Genomic DNA, 18,616 nt, shown 5'->3' with positions numbered 1-18,616 from the left:
CTCGAGACTTTTTTTAGTATTAACTGCAAATTCCTGTGTACTATTTTTACAGACTGACAGCAGAAAGCATTGAGGCACCATGAAGCTCACTTCAAAAACAAGTATTATAGGCCAGTAATGCTGTGTGTGAGCTTAAACTTACCTTTGCAAGGGATTGACCATTTACTGGAAAATGACCTGCAGGCTGAAAGGTGTTATCTTCAAAACTTTGACACAGTCCAGAGAGATCAGTCCTGTGGGGGTGTCTGCAGGGTTGCACCCTGACTTAAAGCAATCTCAGCCAGCTGGAGGAATGTAGGAAGCAGGTCAAAGAGCTTCTCCCCTCCATCAGGCTATGGTCTATCATCTTCTCTCTGATACTTCACACTCGCACTAGTTCTCCGACAGTACCCAGCTAACACCAAGACTGATGCTCGACCGCTCTCACTAATGTCTGTAACATCTTGTTTCACCTGCGCTCACCATTCCCAAACGCCTGTCACCACTAATCCTGCATGCCTTCTCTGCTGCCTTCTCACTCACTCGGTACACATCCCCATTTACACCAATAGTAATGACAGTGTCAACCACTTTCATAATACAGCCTCTCTGTCCCTCATTCCAAAAGGAAAGCAGCTTGCCATTGAGCAGGAAGATTTAAAGACAGGTGGTGGGCTGCTGTCATTTGGCTCCTCACACAACTGGAGTCACCAAAAGTTCATACTGGTTTCCATGTTGAGTTTTCCCAACGGTTAGTTTGTAAGTTTGGCAAGGTTGCAACTGGAATATTGAATAGAGATAATGGGAACTGCAGATGCTGGAGAATCCAAGATAACAAAGTGTGGAGTTGGATAAACACAGCAGGCCCAGCAGCATCTCAGGAACACAAAAGCTGACGTTTCGGGCCTAGACCCTTCATCAGAGAGGGGGATGGGGTGAGGGTTCTGAAATAAACAGGGAGGGGGTGGAGGCAGACTGAAGATGGCTAGACGAGAAGAGAGTATGGGTCGGGAGGTAGGGAGGGGATAGGTCAGTCTGGGGAGGATGGATAGGTCAAGGGGGTGGGGTGAAGTTAGTAGGTAGGAAATGGAGGTGTGGCTTGAGGTGGGAGGAGGGGATAAGTGAGAGGAAGAACAGGTTGGGACGAGCTGGGCTGGTTTTGGGATGCAGTGGGGGGAGGGGAGATGCACATTCTCCCCGTGTCTGTGTGGGTTTTCTCCGGGTGCTCCAGTTTCCTCCCACAGTTCAAAGATGTGCAGGCTAGGTGGATCGGGCTATGCTAAATCGCTCATAGTGTTCAGGGGTGTGTGGGTTATACGGGGATGGGTCTGGGTGGGATGCTCCAAGGGGCGGTGTGGACTTGTTGGGCCAAAGGGCCTGTTCCCACACTGTAGGGAATCTAATCTAAACTGTTGCTTCTTTACAAACACAATGAAATTAATAAACTATCGGAAAATTGCAATAAATGTTCCACCGTCTATATTAGGTGACGGTGATCCCCAAGCCACTAAAACCAACAGGCAGATTTCCAATAAGAATCAGCCCCGGGATACTGTGGTTACTGGTTTGTCAGATATGGGGTAGGCTAGGGGACTGACATCCAATGGTGCCATTCTGAGGCACGGATGCCCGAAATCGTGGGGGCTAAGAGCTAGTCCCTTGCTCTTGTCGCCGACATCCCCCACCCCACTTAGCTCACCATCCCATGTCCCTGCAAAACTCCAGTCAGGCGAAAAGCGAAACAAAACAGTTCTGGAGGAGCAGTCAGTAGTCGCATGCCGCTGCTCTCCCTCTGACTGGCGTTTTCAGGAAACACGTTACTCCATTGATGAACGAACTGAGAGGACAGGCACTACCTAGTCCTGAAGAAAGGTTACTGGCCTCTGTTTTCACTTTCCCCAAAGAAGTTGCCAGACCGTGTGAGTTTCTCCAACTGTTTCTGTTCCTGGGCAGATTCTCCCTGCGGCTCAGGCACTGACCGGCGTGTGATACTCTGAGCAATGCGTCAGTCACCAGCGACAACACACGCTCGCTTCTCCATCCCCCACATTGAAGAATTCGCAGAAAGCCCCCCCTAAGCTTCTGTCTTGCTATTTATTTCGCCCGAGTTTGACCTCTCAGTAACTCATGACGGATAACTATATGTCATTTTAATTGGATATCCTTTTATAAACATGCTTCTGCTGTCCGCTGGTTCTGGAGTTTCTCGCCCAGGAAATGATCTGTCTTCAAATTCAGCAGTAAAATGGAGTCTCAATAACCTTGTTCAGTCTTCCCCCTCCCCATTTTAGACTATTTTATTCCCGGTCCCTGATTGGAATAGGCACAGTGGATTACCAGAATGTTGCTCATCATTCTCTCCATCTCCCTGTGTTTTTCCTGGGTCTCTCCCGGTAAGTACAAGAATTCAGCTTTCCATCCTCTCTCTCTGTCGTTTCTCCAGCCCTGGGTGTAGACTGGTTTTCACTGGAAGTAGAAATGTTAGCATCGGCAGGAAATGTGTGTCACGATATTCATTAAAGGGAGAAGAATTGGTATTTACAATTGTATCTTCTCTGTGGCGGGTATACGTGTATCTGCCTGCTTCTGTTTGTATTCCTCTCCATCGCCCTGTGTCTGTCTCTGGGGCAGCGTCATTATATGGCTGAGAATATACCTGCTCAGTTGGTAGTTTTTTTGTAAATGAATTGTTCCTTTACTTGTTTTACAGACAGCAATACCATTACTACGGCATTTATAGCAACCTCTGGTATTGCTGACCTACCTGAGTATTTTGGTGTAGCAATGATCAATGGAGTTCCTGTGACCCATTATGACAGTGATGCCAGGCGGACAGTCCCCCGGCAGCAGTGGATGATGGATTCTTTTGATGATGATTACTGGGAATACCTCACAAATCAAGGGAATAAACTTTCCGCAATGGCTAAGGAAAATCTCATCACAATAATGAAGGGGACAAACCAAACATCAGGTAAGATTCTCAACTCAGATTTCCACCAGAGCTGCCCTGTTGATCAGGCACCAGAAAGCTACTCAGCCATGATAATATAACAGTATGGATACATGTTTAAAATAGATGCCTGGATATCCAGTATAGTTAATGAGCTAATTGTAGAATCATGGAATGTTTGCAACACAGAAGGAAGCCATGTAGTGGAAATTGGTGAGGCCTCTTCTGGAATTCTGCGTCCAGTTTTAATTTTCCTGGCCTAAGAAGGAAATTATTAAGCTCCTGAGAATTCAGAAGAGATGATGATGCCGGGTTTGAGTTATAAAGAAAAGCTGGATAAGTTGGGACCTTTTTTTACAGGCACGTAGGAGATTGAGAAGTGATGTTATTAGAGGTTTACAAGTCACAAAAGGTATAGATAGGGTTGATAGTAGGTGTCTTTTTGCAAGGACGGCAGATTTCATGACTGGAAGCATGTTTTTAAGGTGAGAAGAGAAATTTAAAGAAGATGGGGGAACAAGTTTTTTTACACAGAGGAATGAACATCCGGAGGAAGTGGTGGATGTGCCTTAGCTAAATCTGTCTCCACTACACCCTCTGGAAGCGCTTTCCAGAATATAACTACTCACCAATTTTAAAAGTAAAAATTTGCATTTTTATAGGGATTTTCGCAACCAGCAAATGTCTAAAAGCACAAGTGCTTATGAATTGCAGAACTGTTGCAATGCGGAAAATGTGGCAGCCAACTAACTTCCCCAGACAGAAATTTGACCATATCAGATCATCTGTTTCTGTCATGCTAGATAAGGGATATATTTTGGCAGGATATTAGGACAAATATCCCCATTTTTCTTCAAAATTGAGCCTAAAAATCCATATAGGCAGGTGGGGTTTTAGTTTCACATGTTATTCAAAAGATGACACCTTCAGCCAGCAGCAAAACTTTCTCAATACTCTACTGGAGCATCAATCAGCTCTGAGTTTTGTGTTTGAGGCCCACAGTGCAACTTGAAGCCAAACCCCGGGCGACTAAGATGCAAGATTTGCTACCAACTGAGCCATTATGGGCACAATTTTCACTCACTTTGCCAGTCCCAATAAATGGGTGACCCCTGGTTTTTCATCTTTCCATGAATGGGAAACAGTTTCTCCCTATGCACTCTACCTATGCCCCTCCAGATTTTGAACAACTTGTCATGAGTCACAGGGGTATCGTGCTGGAAACCAAGCCTCAATATTCCCAGAGTCATCACAAACGTGAAAATTTGAGTAAACCACAAATTGCCCAGATTAACCATGTAACACAGGTTAAAAGATTATGCACATCAGGTTTTTCATTAACAAGAAAATAATTATTTATTATAATCAAACTTTTTTTGACCAATAGCAAGAAAGAAATATCAATTGCTAACTTATAATTCTATAACTTAAACTCTACCCCCTTTTAAAATTCCCATACACATACAGATACACAAAGAAACAAGTCACAAATATCATAGGTGGAGACAAAAAAAAACTGTCGGAGAAGCACAATCCAGGCATCAGTCTGGATCCTAAATGATATCCTTCCAATTCTGTGCTAATGACATAAGGTTGTGGGTAAATTGACTCTACCTTTCATTCACGCTTTCAGAATTCTGTGCATCTGGAGGTGTTTTTTTTTCTCTTCTTTTCCACAAGAGAATCTGCAGAGAGAACAATTTGCGGGGAAATTATAAGTGAGAATATGAGACAGAGAAGGAAAGATTTAGGTGTTTTCTCTTTGCAGGCTGGAAGCTTCTTCATTGTCTATGTACAAGGCTAGAGCCTATACAGGAACTAATCAAGAAGTTGTTGCTATGCTGAGCTCTTCTGAACCCACACAACCAGTCAACTGAGAAAAAGCAATCAAATGATTGTCTCTGAGCAGAATTGTCCTGAACACATACCGTATGACACCACACACCACACACACTGATGTTTTTAGAATTCTACCATACCGCTGGGAAAAGCAACATTGTAAATACAAATCAGAACGTGTTCTAGTAACCTGCTACTAATACCTTCGTACATAGCTTCCTTGTTTGAAGCAATTCCTTTCCCCACTCTTAGTTCACAGGTGGAAAAAATAAAAATGGTCTTTACAACCTTGATCAAACCTCCACTAAACTTTCTGTCATCTTTCTCTTTGCCTAAGGCCAATAATCCCTATGTGACAGAAAAATATTATTTCATAAATATTTAAGTCTTCTCTAAAACCTTCATAACCTTCCTAAATGTGGTGCTCAGAATTGTATATAGTGCTGCAGTTGACACTGAACTATATTTCTTTTGTAAAAGTTCATCATAACCTCCTTGTTATTATACACTATGCCGCTATATGTAAATCCCATGATCTTATTTGCATGTTTGCAATTTTTTAACCTGCCCTACCACCTTTGACAACTTATGGATTTATGACATTGGGTTACTCTGTTCTTGCATCCCTTTAGATTTATAACCTTTACTTTATATTGCCTGCCCCTTATTCTTCTGAACACAGAGCTTTAGTCTGAGCCTCTCTTTGCTGAATGTCATCTGCTACCCATCTGACCATACATTAGTCTATGACCTCTTGAAGTTTAACAATATTAGTTCTGCAAATCACATTAAATCGACATTTTAGTTCACCTGCATATTTTGAGATTGTGCCATCTATCGATGGCTAAATTATGGTTACAGATCAGCAAAAGCAATGCTCCATTCCCTGGGGAGTTTGGTCTGTTCTGAAAAAACAACAGTTAAGCACTACGATAACAAAGTGTGGGGCTGGATGAACGCAGCAGGCCAAGCAGCATCTTAGGAGCACAAAAGCTGATGTTTTGGGCCTAGACCCTTCTAGGCCCGAAACCTCAGCTTTTGTGCTCCTAAGATGCTGCTTGGCCTGCTGCGTTCATCCAGCTCCACACTTTGTTATCTTGGATTCTCCAGCATCTGCAGTTCCCAATATCTCTGTTAGGCACTACTCTGTTTCTTGACTCTCAGCAAATTCCTATCAATGCTGCTACTGTCCTTTTTATTTCATAAGCTTTGACTTTGCTTACAAGTCTGTTATTGGCATTTCATCAAGTATCATCTGGAAGGCCATGTACATCTCATTACCCTCATCAAACCTGCTATGGCGGTATATTTTATTGTCATAATTTGGAATGATACACTTTAACTTTAGAAAACTGCAAATTCTGTGTTTGATAATACTGTGTGTGGAGGGAAACCTGTTCTGGCTGGTTCAGTGTGATTCCTTTGGCCATGTTAATTGTGAACGGCACTTCCAGGAGGAGTAATGGGAATGGCAGGAACAGAGCAGGCTGCATGTTCTCATAACTTGTCACATTTTTGGAGGCATTATGAGGTTTTTACCTCCATGAGCCCTAGCAGCTTTAAAATGTGAAACTGATTTGTTTATTTTCTTTCCTTTTGTTTGCGTTTCTAATTCTACATTTTAAATTACTCCCACTACCTCTCCCTTCCCTTGCCCAATAGAAATCTATTCACTTCTGACTTAAAGATATTCAATCACCCTGCTTCCACCACCTTCTGAGGCCAGGAGATCCAAAGTTTCCCATCCTCAAGAGAAATAAAATTCTCACCATCTCTCTCCTGAAAGAAAGGCACCTCATTTTAAAGCAGTGCTCTTAATTCTGGACTCGCCCATAAGAGAAAATCCTTTCCACATCAACTTCCTCAAGACTATTCTGGATCTTATACACTTCAATCAAGTAACTCCTCACTTTTCTAAACTCCAGTCAAAACAAGCCCAGAATGTCCAACTTATTCTCCTGTAATAACGCATTGATTTCTGGTACCTATTGAGTAGACCTCTTCTGAAACCCCTCCAAAGCATTTTCTCATGCAGTTTTACCTTGCTCATATATTAAATCTGCACTCCACATCCATGAAATAGTCACTCCTATCAACTTCTAATAAACAACAGGAAAAGCAAAAAAAACCAACACAAAGCTGCAGAGATAGTAGGAACTGCTTTTCTGACAGAGGGTCTCGGCCCGAAACATCAGCTTTCCTGCTCCTCTGCTGCTTGGCCTGCTGTGTTCATCCAGCTCTACACCTTATTATCCAACATAAAGCTGCAGTTGCTTTTGGGACTAAACAAAGGGCTATGTTGTGGCAGCAACAAAGTGACAGTCAGTGAATGAAAACTTAGTCCAACTTTTGGAAGTGGCTGCCTGTTAACCTTTTGCTCGTTATGTCTGACGCTGCTGCGGCCCTCTATCTTGCAGAAGATGATGTTCTTCCTGCTCAATGACTTCACCTTCCTCCTGGGAAGATTGCTGAAGCCGTCACAACTGTTCAGTGTCTGTCACACCCCTTCTTTGTCTGCTCAGGGTGCAGCATGCGAGGATCAGGCAGCACACACCACTCCCTGATTTACCCTCTTGACTTTTAGTGTAATAGGGTCAATGTAGCCTTGACTTACAGGGTGTTCAGACAGTACTCAGCTAAGGACAGGTCAAGTGTGGTAAATAAACAGTGACTAGGATGAGAGAATAGGATTGTGCGTATAACGTAAGTACTGTTGGTATGTGCTGTGGGGAGGGAGCATGGTTTTGTGGCGACTGTGCCATTGTTTCCAGTGATGGTCAACAGCAGATTGCCAGCACTCATACAGATGCACAGTGGCCTTTAAAAGATGGCACGGACACAAGATTTTACTAATGTATGAATACATAGTGCATCTGTTAATGCAAGACAGAACACACAGGTATTTATTAATATAATACTGAACCTTCAGAACCTGAGCATATGGAGACTTGCAGTTGTCAACCTGAGCCTGCAGAGTACAATACAGTGCCCACTGGGGGCTCTAAGACTGTAATACCAAGTTCACAGGGATGTTATTAATGTAATGATGGGTGCAATTGTAGAACTACAGATACTGTAAAACTGACACATCAGAGCAATTTATGATAATGCTAAGCCCGTTGAATACCTTTTTTCCATGAAAATTTGATATATTTCACTGTTTACCTTTGACAGGAAAGCATATTTTGCAATGGATAAGGAATGTTGAGGTGTCTGAAGATGGCTCCGTTAAGAGAACAATGAATGTTGCCTTTGACGGAAAGGACTACATTAGTTTGGAGTCGAACAGAATGAGATGGGTCGCATCGCATCACAATGCAGTGAAAACAAAAGAGAAATGGGATTCTGACGAATCCTGGAACAAGTTTTGGAAATGGCTGATGGAAGTGGAGCTTGTTGAACGCTTAAAATCACGTTTAAACATTGGAAAGGAGCATCTCAAAAGGAAAGGTGTGTGTTTGAATTTTTGATCCCATGTTCAGATCTAACCTCACTGATCAATGAAACCGTTCTCCTATTCCACTCGGTGTCTGTCTATTGTTTGTGTTCTCACCCTTTCCCATCACAGTTCAGCCTGAAGTGTTCATCTCCAGGAGTGAGCCCAATCGTCAGGACAAGCCGCTCACTCTCTCCTGCCTGGTCACTGGATTTTATCCTGTAGACATCGAGGTGACCTGGCTAAGGAATGGAGAGGTCATGTCCGAGACACAATCCTCAGGGATTCGACCGAACCACGATGGGACTCATCAGATCCATAAAGAGATTGAAATCAGTGATGGGGATGAGGATCAATATTCCTGTCAGGTTGAACACAGCAGCATGACAGAGGCTAAGCTGCATCAGTGGGGTAAGGAACTGAACTGAAAGTGTGGGACAGCAAGGGAGAAGGAGTGCGGGAGAACATGCATGGCTGAGAAGGGAAGATGAATGAGATACTGCCACAATTTTCGATCCCCAGATACTGAGGTGTTCTTACTCTGAACTGCCCTTTAGAAATGGCCACCCTTTAAGAATTATGAATTGTGTCCCCTACGCGAATGTGAATATTCTGTTGCTGAATATATTTTAGTCTGAAATAGACAGAGTTTGTTGTCTCAGGTAACCAAGGGATCTGGAGGATAAGCAGGAAAGTGGCAGTAAGGCACAAAATGAGCCAGGTTCGTATTGAAAGGTAGAATAGGCAAATATGGCTACTCCTGCTTCTACTTCTCCTGATAAGGCAACATGAACGTGAGGTTGGGGAGAGCCTGAAGTTAAGTCTTTGACATATTGCTGAACTAGAAATGAAATCCTTGAGAGTTTGGATTTTCCAAACAATCCAACAAGAAACGAAAGTTGCATTCTGAAAGATGGATCTAGTTGGTGCAGTAAATACTGATATTTATAAATATGCCCCAGCAAACTTCTAGACCAGACTCATTTATATCATAACAGGAGTACAGGGAAAGTGTATTTTCTACGTGCAGTTCTCCTACTCATCAACCTCTCCCGAGGCTCCAGATAGTAAGTCAGAGTGTATGGTGTCCCTCATTCGACTGATGACTTCATGTTGCCATTTCCCTTTGTTATTTTTTCTTTGCTACTGTTTATTTCTCTTTTTGTAACTTCTTTTACTTCTCCTGCTCTCTTATCCCCTTAAATCTTTTTGGAAGCGAGATGCTGCTGGTGAGGTATGATGCAGTAGGGAACTGAATTATCAATGGTGACAGTTTGTACATGATATCAGCAGGTTTTCGAACACTCACTGCCTCATCCTCCTTACTCGTTCTGTGTCTTTCAACCCATATATGTCACGCACCTATCCCCTCATCATGGAGAGGTGACTGCCTATTGTTATCACCGGACTGTTACCTCAGAGACCCAAGTAATGTTCTGGGGAGCCGGCTTTGAATCCTACCACGGCAGAATATAGAATTCGAGGAGACTGTTGATGACCATTAACCTGTTGTCAATTATCAGGAAAAACTCATCTGGTTCACGAATGCTGTTTTGGGAAGGAAACTGACATCCTTACCTGGTCTGAACTACATGTGACTCCAGACCCACAGCAATATAGTTGAATTTAAACACCGTCTGGGATGGGCAATAAATGCTGGCCTAGCCAGCGACGCCCTCATCATGTGAATGAACAAACAAAAACTCCCTACCATCCCTTCATGAACCCCATTATCCTATCATCACATTCATTTCTTTATCACCCTCCATACCACGAACACTTTCACCAGCCTCTTATCACTCCAACCACCCCCTCACTCCCAATGTCATAACATTGCTTCCTATTGTCCCAATGTTATCCTGCCTCCACACCACCTGCTTTTTTATAAAATTCTTTCATAACGATTTTGGCAGCACGGACATTTATTAGCCATCCCTGATTGCCTTTAGAAGGTGGCAGTGAACTTCCTCATTGAACTGCTGTTGTCCATGTGGTTTAGGGACAGCCACAGTCCAGTTAGAAAAGGAGTTCCAGGAGCTTGGTTGAGCCATAGTGAGCATGTGTGACTTAGAGGGCAAACTTGTAAGTGGTTTTGTTCACATTGAGTCTGCTGCTTCTGTCCTTCTAACTAGTAGAAGTCATGTATTGTTGTCAAGTTGCTGCATTGCATAATATTTATTTGTACACACTGCAAATATGCTGTATAGGTTTTGGAGTGAAAGTTGAAGGGGATGGATGGGATGCCAGTCAAGCTGACCACTCTGTCCAGAATGATGTTGATGTGCCTCAGTGTTTTTGATGCTGAACTCATCAGGCAAATGGAGAGTATGCTACCACAGTGCTGACTTGTGACTTGCGGGGCAAGCACTGGGGAAACAGAATGTGAGAGTTACTCATCACAGAATTCCCAACCTGTGCCCTGCCACAGCATTTATATGACTGGTCCAGCAAAGTTTCTGGTAAATTGTAACCCCAGGATATTGACGGTGAATGATGGTCATGTCATTGAACATCAAAGAGAATGATTAGATTCTTGTTGGCAATGCGTAATGCTTGTATGGCATGAATATTACTTATCACTCCCCACCTAAAACCTAAATATTGGCCAGGTCTTGTTGTATTTGGTCGCAGATTGCTTCAGCACCTGGGGAGTTAGCAATGAAACTGAACATTACATATTCATCAATGATCTTGACCTTAAATTGGAGGGAAGGTCATTGATGAAGCAATTGAAGATGGTCAAACACAGGACACTATCTTTAAGGAACGCTTGTTGTGGAGCGTTTTCACTAATTAATCTTATACCTTAGCACAATATCAAGCCTAATACAGTCTGCCCACTGCTCAGCTTGAGAACATGATATTCTAACCTGAAAACATTCTATAAACTCCTCATCTAGGCTACCTTTGCCTATATGACTTCTAATTGAGATTGAAAACCATGTATATGGCAGGACAAAGAGGTTGCTTTCAGTCTAATTCTGAGCGATGTAGAACAGGTGGAGCTTGCTTCAGGCAGTCATTTGTAAGTGCAGGTAGAATTTGAACACACAATTTTTGCTTTACAAGACCAAAACCTGATCAACTGACCTCCTTATCATTAAGGTAGGGGTATTTGTGGAGCATCTTCTATCACTATTTAGCTGCTTGTGATGAACTTTCATATTGTGTACGTTAGGACTGCAGATCTGATCTACTTATTACAGGAACATTTAGTCCCATCTGTCACATTGCTGATTACTCTGTTTGATGGATAAATAGTCTTGGGTTGTACTTTCAATAGGTTGACACCTGTTTTGGACTTAACTGGTGTTGCTCCTCACTTGCTCTCCTGTAGCCTTGTCAGATCTCTGTGATAAAGAATTGCACAGATTTTCTACCCTGTGGGAGAAGAAAATCTTTCTCATCTCTATTTTAAATGCAGAACCAATTCTGAAATTTAAAAAAATCTGGTCTAAGGCTTTTCACCAAGGAGAAAACAATCTTTCTCTACCTACCTGATCAAGCCCTGAAAAATCTTGCATTTTTCCGTAAGGTCACCTCTCATTTTTCTAAATTCTAATGAGTACAAGCCCAACATACTCAATGTTTCCTCCTAAACAGTGCCTCCTTACCCGGTATCAGCTAGTCAACTTTCTTTGGCCTGTCTTATATCTTTCCCTAAATAAGGAGCACAAAACTGTTCACAGTATTCCAATTGTGGTCTGACTTCTGCCTTGGAGAGTTTTAGCAAACCCCCCCCTACCTTTCCACTCTGAGATAACAAGGTGTAGAACTAGATGAACACAGGAGGCCAAGCAGCATCGTAGGAGCAGGAAAGGTGACGTTTCGGGCCTAGACCCTTCTTCAGAACCTTTCCACTCTATTCTCTTTGAACAACATGCAACATTTGAAACCAACAGCCCATGTGCCTTCCCTATTACCCACTGAACTTGGATGCTAGTTTTTATTTATGATTTATATAACAAGGACTGCCAAATCCCTCTTTGCTGTAGCTTTCTGCAGCCTTTCACCATTTAAATAATATTCGATTCCTCTATTCTTCCTGGTATGGGAATTGAATTCATGACGTTGCCATTACTCTGCATTACAAACCAGCTGTCCAACCAACTGTGCTAACTGACCCCCTAACTACTTTAGTACTGCCCCTCAAACATTGCAGCATTCCCCCGTACCAACCCTCCAATAGTGTAGCATTTACTCAGTTCTGATCCACTGACAGTGTGACACTGTCAGTACTGACCCTCTGACAGTGCAGCACTCCATCAGTACTGACCCTCTGACAGTGCAGCACTCCATCAGTACTGACCCTGTGATGGTGCAGCACTCCCTCCGTACTGACCCTCCGACAGTGCGGCACTCCCTCGAACTGATCCTCTGACGGTGTGCCGCTCCCTCAGCACTGACCGTCTGACGGTGCGCCACTCCCTCAGCACTGACCGTCTGACGGTGCGCCGCTCCCTCAGCACTGACCCTTCGACGGTGTGGTACTCTCTCAGTTCTGACCCCCACCACCCACCCTCTCCCCCTGCTCCCTGCCCCCGACACAGTGGCACTCCCTCAGTACTAACACTCTCTGAGAGTAGAGCACTTGCTCAGTACTGACCCTCACTGACTCTCAACATTGTTCATTGAACAGTTCAATGCATCTTCATTGCTGCCTGGCCTTCTCCCAATACTGTCCTTCTAAAAGTACACATGAGTAGTGTCCTTCTCACCATGCAGCTGTGCCACAGCATTGTTTCCACCAACATTCGGCAGAGCAGCATTCTCTCGGAACTGTAATGGAGTGACAGCCTAGCTGCTCAAGTCTCAAATGTGTTCATTGCAACATTTCCATGACCTCTCTCTGCCCCTGAATCACATTATCACTCTGTGAAAAAAAATAAGGGGATGGATTTTTAACATTTTGTTTATACAAAGAGCTAGCCTTCAATCAAAATGGGATGCTTTCTATCAATATACATGCGGAAATATCGGCAATATTGATCCCAATGTTGTGTAATTTCTTCCAGGAAGATAAAAGAGCATAAAACTAGACTGACAGAACACTGCAAATATATTGAGGATCAGAGAAAAAAATCCTGATATTATGCAAATATGTTTCAGAAATTCCAGAAAATAGTGTGGGATACCTTCATCTTGGAACCGTAACTGCATCAATGATCAGTGCACTGGCTGTTATTGTCGGGATAATGGGAATACTCTTCTGGATTCAGCCATGGAGAGGTAAGAATCAGAGAGTGGGGAATGTAGAACTGAAGGGACAGAGTGAGTGTGGGGGAATCTCCTGTACTGGGAGTACAGAACAGTGAGTGGGGAGAGTGAGAGAGAAGGGTATTTGGAACTGTGGGGATGGTCAGTGAATTGACTGCGTTTTAATATGGTGATGTGGAATGTATGATCAAACCAAAGATCAACTGAATGTTGGCCATTATTGCAGGAGAATTTGACCATCGGAGTAAAGAAGTCTTAAAAAAAATTGGAGAGCCTCAATCCTGGAGTATTGTGTGCAGTTTTGGACTCCTTACCTATGAAAGAATAAACTTGCCAAAAAGCAAGTACAATGAAGATTCAGCATCCTACTGAATTTTGATTCCTGTGATTATTTTAAGATCTAATGGCGTGGGGGTGTGGCTGCATTGATTATCACGCCCCATGTGCCACAAGCCATCAGAAACCATATAGAATCCCAAATGGACCACTTAGGTTATCAATTTGCCAATGTGACTGCGACACAAGATAAAAATTTTCAACAGTTTTAATCATAAAAAGTAAAATACCTAAATTTATTGTAACAACTTTAAAGAAAGGCAAGAAAAAGAAAGAAATTATAATTTGGTACTATTTGACTTAGACTTTGCTCCTGTAAAATCCCTAAATATATACACATCCATTTGGGATTAATGCAGACTAAAACAAAGTGTTTGACACATATTATGGGTGGAAAGGAACATACACAGGTTAAACATCTGCAACATGTACAGATTTCAAAATGGGTTTGTGTGTCTCTTAGAGATCCTTTTGATTGTTAATAATAGCATTGACCAGACACTGCTCACTGTAAAGCAATGGGCATTTTTCACTTTGATAGCTGTTTGAGTGGTCCTTGGTGTTTTCTAGATAGATTTTAGGTTTCCTTGGTTCTACTGACGTGCACATATGGATTTCAAGCTTAATAAATAGAATACGGAAAGAGGTTTTAATTCTGTTCTTTTGAAATGAACTTGACTGTGCAGCAACATATAATAATTTATGAATGAGTACATTTCTATCCTTTTGTTCCTCAACCCTATTTAGACTTTATTATCGAAACTGCAAATTGTCTTAGTTATGCTATCTTACACATATCTATGTTGAAATCCATTTTCCAATTAAGTTCACATTCCTCAAGTTTATAAACTACTCATGGTTTTTACCTCTGTCAGTTTTAACTATTTCCTCTAAGTGAGTGTCATGTATAATGTGTCTTTTGCCTCCAAAAGCCCTCAAAACCCTGGGAAGACATGATTACAGGTGATTAATCAAAGAAGGGGCACCTGCTTACTTTGATTTGATTTATTCTTGTCATGTGTACCCAAGTACAGTGAAAAGTTTGTTTTGCATGCAATACAGGCAGATCATAACATACAAAGGTCATAGGGTGTTCTTTGCTGTTTATGATCCATACAAAGAGTGAGAAATACAAAGTTATAACTGCAAAGAAGATGCACAGAAAAAGCAAGATCATCATTAGATTTGAAATTTGACAGGTCCATTCAGAATACAAATAGCTAAAATACTCCAAAGAGAGGGAGAGCATATGTTAGGTCCTATGGAAAGGTTTGTTACCTGAGGTAGAAACCCATTGAAGTCAGGGTAAATTACTGCCATGGATAAGAAATTAGTTGAGTGGCAGGAAACAGACAGTTGCAATAATGGTTAGTGCTCAAAATGGCAGGACGTGACCAGTGATGTCCTGCAAGGGTCTGTGTTGGAGCCTCAATATTAACTAACAACTTGGATAGTGGCGTAAAAAGTCAAATATGCAAATTTGTAGGGTATGCAAATTTGGGCAGCATTGTAGACAACAGCATAAAGTTACAGCAGTATATTGACAGTGAATGGGCAAAAGCAATGGCAGATGTATTTTAATAAAGATAAGCGTAAGTTATCCATTCCATACCAAAAAATGATTTAACCAACCAGAACATGTTTTTTTTTAATGAGATGAGAGGCGTAAGCTGCCTTATCTGGACTGTATGACCTTCTGCACAGTGATTATTGTTTAATTAACCTGACCAAGTCTCTAACTATCTTAAAGGAGGGAGGGTACCTATGGACAGTGTGAAGCTGCTGAGCATGGAGGCTGCTGGTGGAGGTCAGTGAGTAATCAGGGAGGAAGGAGCAGCCATGGGCCTTGATTGACTTGAGGAGGAGTAGCAGACGTCAACCAGTGCTTGCAAAACATCTCGCAGCTTCACTTTGTCTGAAAAATTCACACATCAGTTACATCCTTCAGCCATGTTACCTAAGTGGAAACCTTCACCTAAAGCATAACAATGGGTTCTTCAATTTCTCATTGACACCTTTTGCTGTGACTTTGCAAGAAAGGTTCCAGTTAACATCCAGTATAATTTACTTCAAGTTTGTTTAAATTATATTTACTTCTTTTACTTTGCTACCTTGATTCTACAACTAAAACTTATAATCTCTAACCAAAATATTATATGCCTAAAATGACAAGTTAAAATCTAAAACATATGACGTGTAAGCCAAGTGTTCTTGACACTGTCAACATTTATGCTGATTGTGGTTCTATAGTCAACTTATTATCATCAACTATGCTACTTGTCCTTCACTTCACATGTACTGGCCATAACCATGAAGTTTCTATGTGGTAAAATATTGAAGGTCTTTAGCAAATCTGAATTGTGCAGAACAAAATACTACAGAACAGGGTTAGGTCACTAAGCCCAGACGGCTAATCTGTTCACAACTCTAAACCTACCCACAATAACCTTTTGACTCCCTTGTTGGTCAAAAATAGATAAACTCTATCTTAAATGTTTTCAATGACCCTGCATTCACTGCTTTCTGGGGAACAGCATTCTAAAGACTCTCAATTCTCTGAGGTAAAAGAAATTCTCTTCCACTTCATTAAAATGGAAGATTCCTTACTCTTAAACTGTGTTCAAAGATTCTAATCTCTCCACAACAGAAAACATTCTTTCAGCATCTACATTTCCAAATCCCCTCAGGACCAAATAGGAACATCTCTCCTTCTTCTAAGCTATAATGAATAAAGGCCCAACATGTCCAACATTCCTCAGAAGATAACCTTGCAACCCTTTTTTGTCATGTCTTATCATACACCTATAGCTTTATCTTACATGAGAGGATCATACCTTTGCATGGTTCCTGCAGATGATTCCTCTCATCTCATTAAACAAAAAATGTTCTGGTTGGTTAAATCATTTTTTGGTATGGAATGGATAACTTACACTCGTCTTTATTAAAATACATCTGCCATTGCTTTTGCCCATTCACTATCAATATATTGCTGTAATTTAATGCTGTTGTCTACAATGCTGCCCAAACCAATGACATCTATACTGTAGCACAGCATTCCTACTCTTGTATTTAATTTTCTTTGCACTAGACTACATTTCACTTATCTTTCTAATCACATGCTGTACCTGCATCCTAAGTTTCTGTGAATCATTAATCAGAACCCCGAGAACGCTCTGCACTTCAGAGTACTTCAATCTCTTTCCACTTAAATAAAATACTGCTTCCTGCCTTTCTTTTATCATCACCAAAGATAGTAACCATATATTTAGTTTCTTAAACCAAATCATTGATATAAATTGTAAATTATTGAGGGCCCAGCAGTAATCACTGTGGCACTTCATACATCACATTCTTGCCAACCTAAAAATAACACATTTGTGAAAAATCTGTCTTCCTGGTAGGTAATCAATCCCCTATTCATGCTTAATAACATGTTACCGTCTACACCATGACTGAAATAAACTTAAATAAGGACAATTATGAGGACACAAAAACAGAGAAATTAGTTTCAAGAGTAGGTCGATGAAGATGCAGTGGCAACAATTCATGGAGATATTTCAGAATACTAGGATTCTTTCTCAGTGGAAAGTAGGATTTAAGGGAAGGTTGTGCCACTTATGGACGACTCAAGGAAGAAGTGTGGTGTAAAACTGAAACAAAATGTGCCCAGTTCCATAAATGTGGGTGGTTACTCGGAAGATTGGGTAGATCATAAAAGACTGCAAAGAATCACTAACAGGAGGGAAAATAAAAGTTTTCTGGCTATAAATAAAGAAACAGTAAGGCTATTTAATGAGGAAAAGCGGAAAAGTAAACTTATGCATTGGTAGTCTGGACAATGAATAAGAACATAACAAAAAGGAACAATCGACCCACTCCATTATACGGGGGATGATTACCTACACCATTTTCCTGCACTTATCCCCATGTCCCTTGATGCTCTTTAATATTCTAAAAATTATCAATGTCAGTCTCAACAAACTCAACCATTGAGCATCCCCAGCCATCTAGGACTGTGAATTTCAATGAATCACTGGGCTCCAGATGAAATAAGTCTTCCCTATCTCAGTCTTCAATGATTTACCTTTCATTCTGAGACTGAATCCCACAATCCTTAATTTCTAACCTCATTTACCCCGTCAATGTGCTTTTTTTTAAAGAGGTCAACTCACATTCTTCTAAACTCAAGAGAATTAAGGCCAAATCTGCTTTACTTTACTTCCTAAAGCAATCCTTCCACTCCCAGGAATTAGCCTAGTGAAGTTTTATTGCATTACATCTGTTATTTGTACATTTTGCGAAATTTGCTTGACTTGGATGAGTTGAACTATATGCCTCTGTGACTGGAGGAATGCAAATGTAGCTCCATTGTTTAAAAAGGAAATGCCAAACAATTATAGGCCAGTTGGACTTACTTCAGTTGTGGGCGACTTGTTAGAATTAATCGTGAGATCACGTAAACTGTTACTTAGAAAGACATGGACTAGTCAGGCACAGTCAGTATGGCTTTGTTAAGGGAAGGTCATTCCTGACAAATTTGATTGAATTGTTTGAGGAAGTGACAAGGATGATTGAGAGTACTGCAGATGATGCTGTCTCAATGGCTTTTAGTAAGGCATTTGACAAGGTCCCACACCGTAGATAGGTCAAAAAAGTAAAAGCCCTCTGGATACGTGGTAACGTGTTAAATTGGATTCAAAGTTGGCCTAGTAGCAGGAAACAAAGAGTAATGGTTAATGGCTACCCTTGCAGATAGAAAGCTGTTTCAAGTGGTATTCCACGGGGCTCGGTGTTGGGATCCCTGCCATTGGACTTATACATTAACAATGGACTTGAATGTGGGTTGTGGGTACAGCTGG

At 41.6% G+C, this 18,616-nt stretch overlaps 1 protein-coding gene across 1 annotated transcript in view; it reads left to right on the top strand.

Moving 5' to 3' along the window:
* The first annotated feature begins 1,728 nt into the window (after positions 1–1,728).
* LOC125467707 (uncharacterized) overlaps positions 1,729–18,616 on the top strand; it is a 48,430-nt gene continuing 31,542 nt past the window's right edge. The window contains 5 exon segments of the mRNA XM_059639408.1: positions 1,729–2,372; positions 2,690–2,950; positions 7,943–8,218; positions 8,337–8,615; positions 13,314–13,433. Coding sequence (XP_059495391.1) covers positions 2,321–2,372; positions 2,690–2,950; positions 7,943–8,218; positions 8,337–8,615; positions 13,314–13,433 — 988 coding nt within the window. The 5' untranslated portion in view covers positions 1,729–2,320.

This window comes from Stegostoma tigrinum, chromosome 34 (genome assembly GCF_030684315.1).
Source record: "Stegostoma tigrinum isolate sSteTig4 chromosome 34, sSteTig4.hap1, whole genome shotgun sequence".
In the NCBI taxonomy this organism is placed as follows: Eukaryota; Metazoa; Chordata; class Chondrichthyes; order Orectolobiformes; family Stegostomatidae; genus Stegostoma; species Stegostoma tigrinum.
Note: the sequence above shows the minus strand (reverse complement) of the source record. Positions and strands in the feature narration are given on the sequence as shown.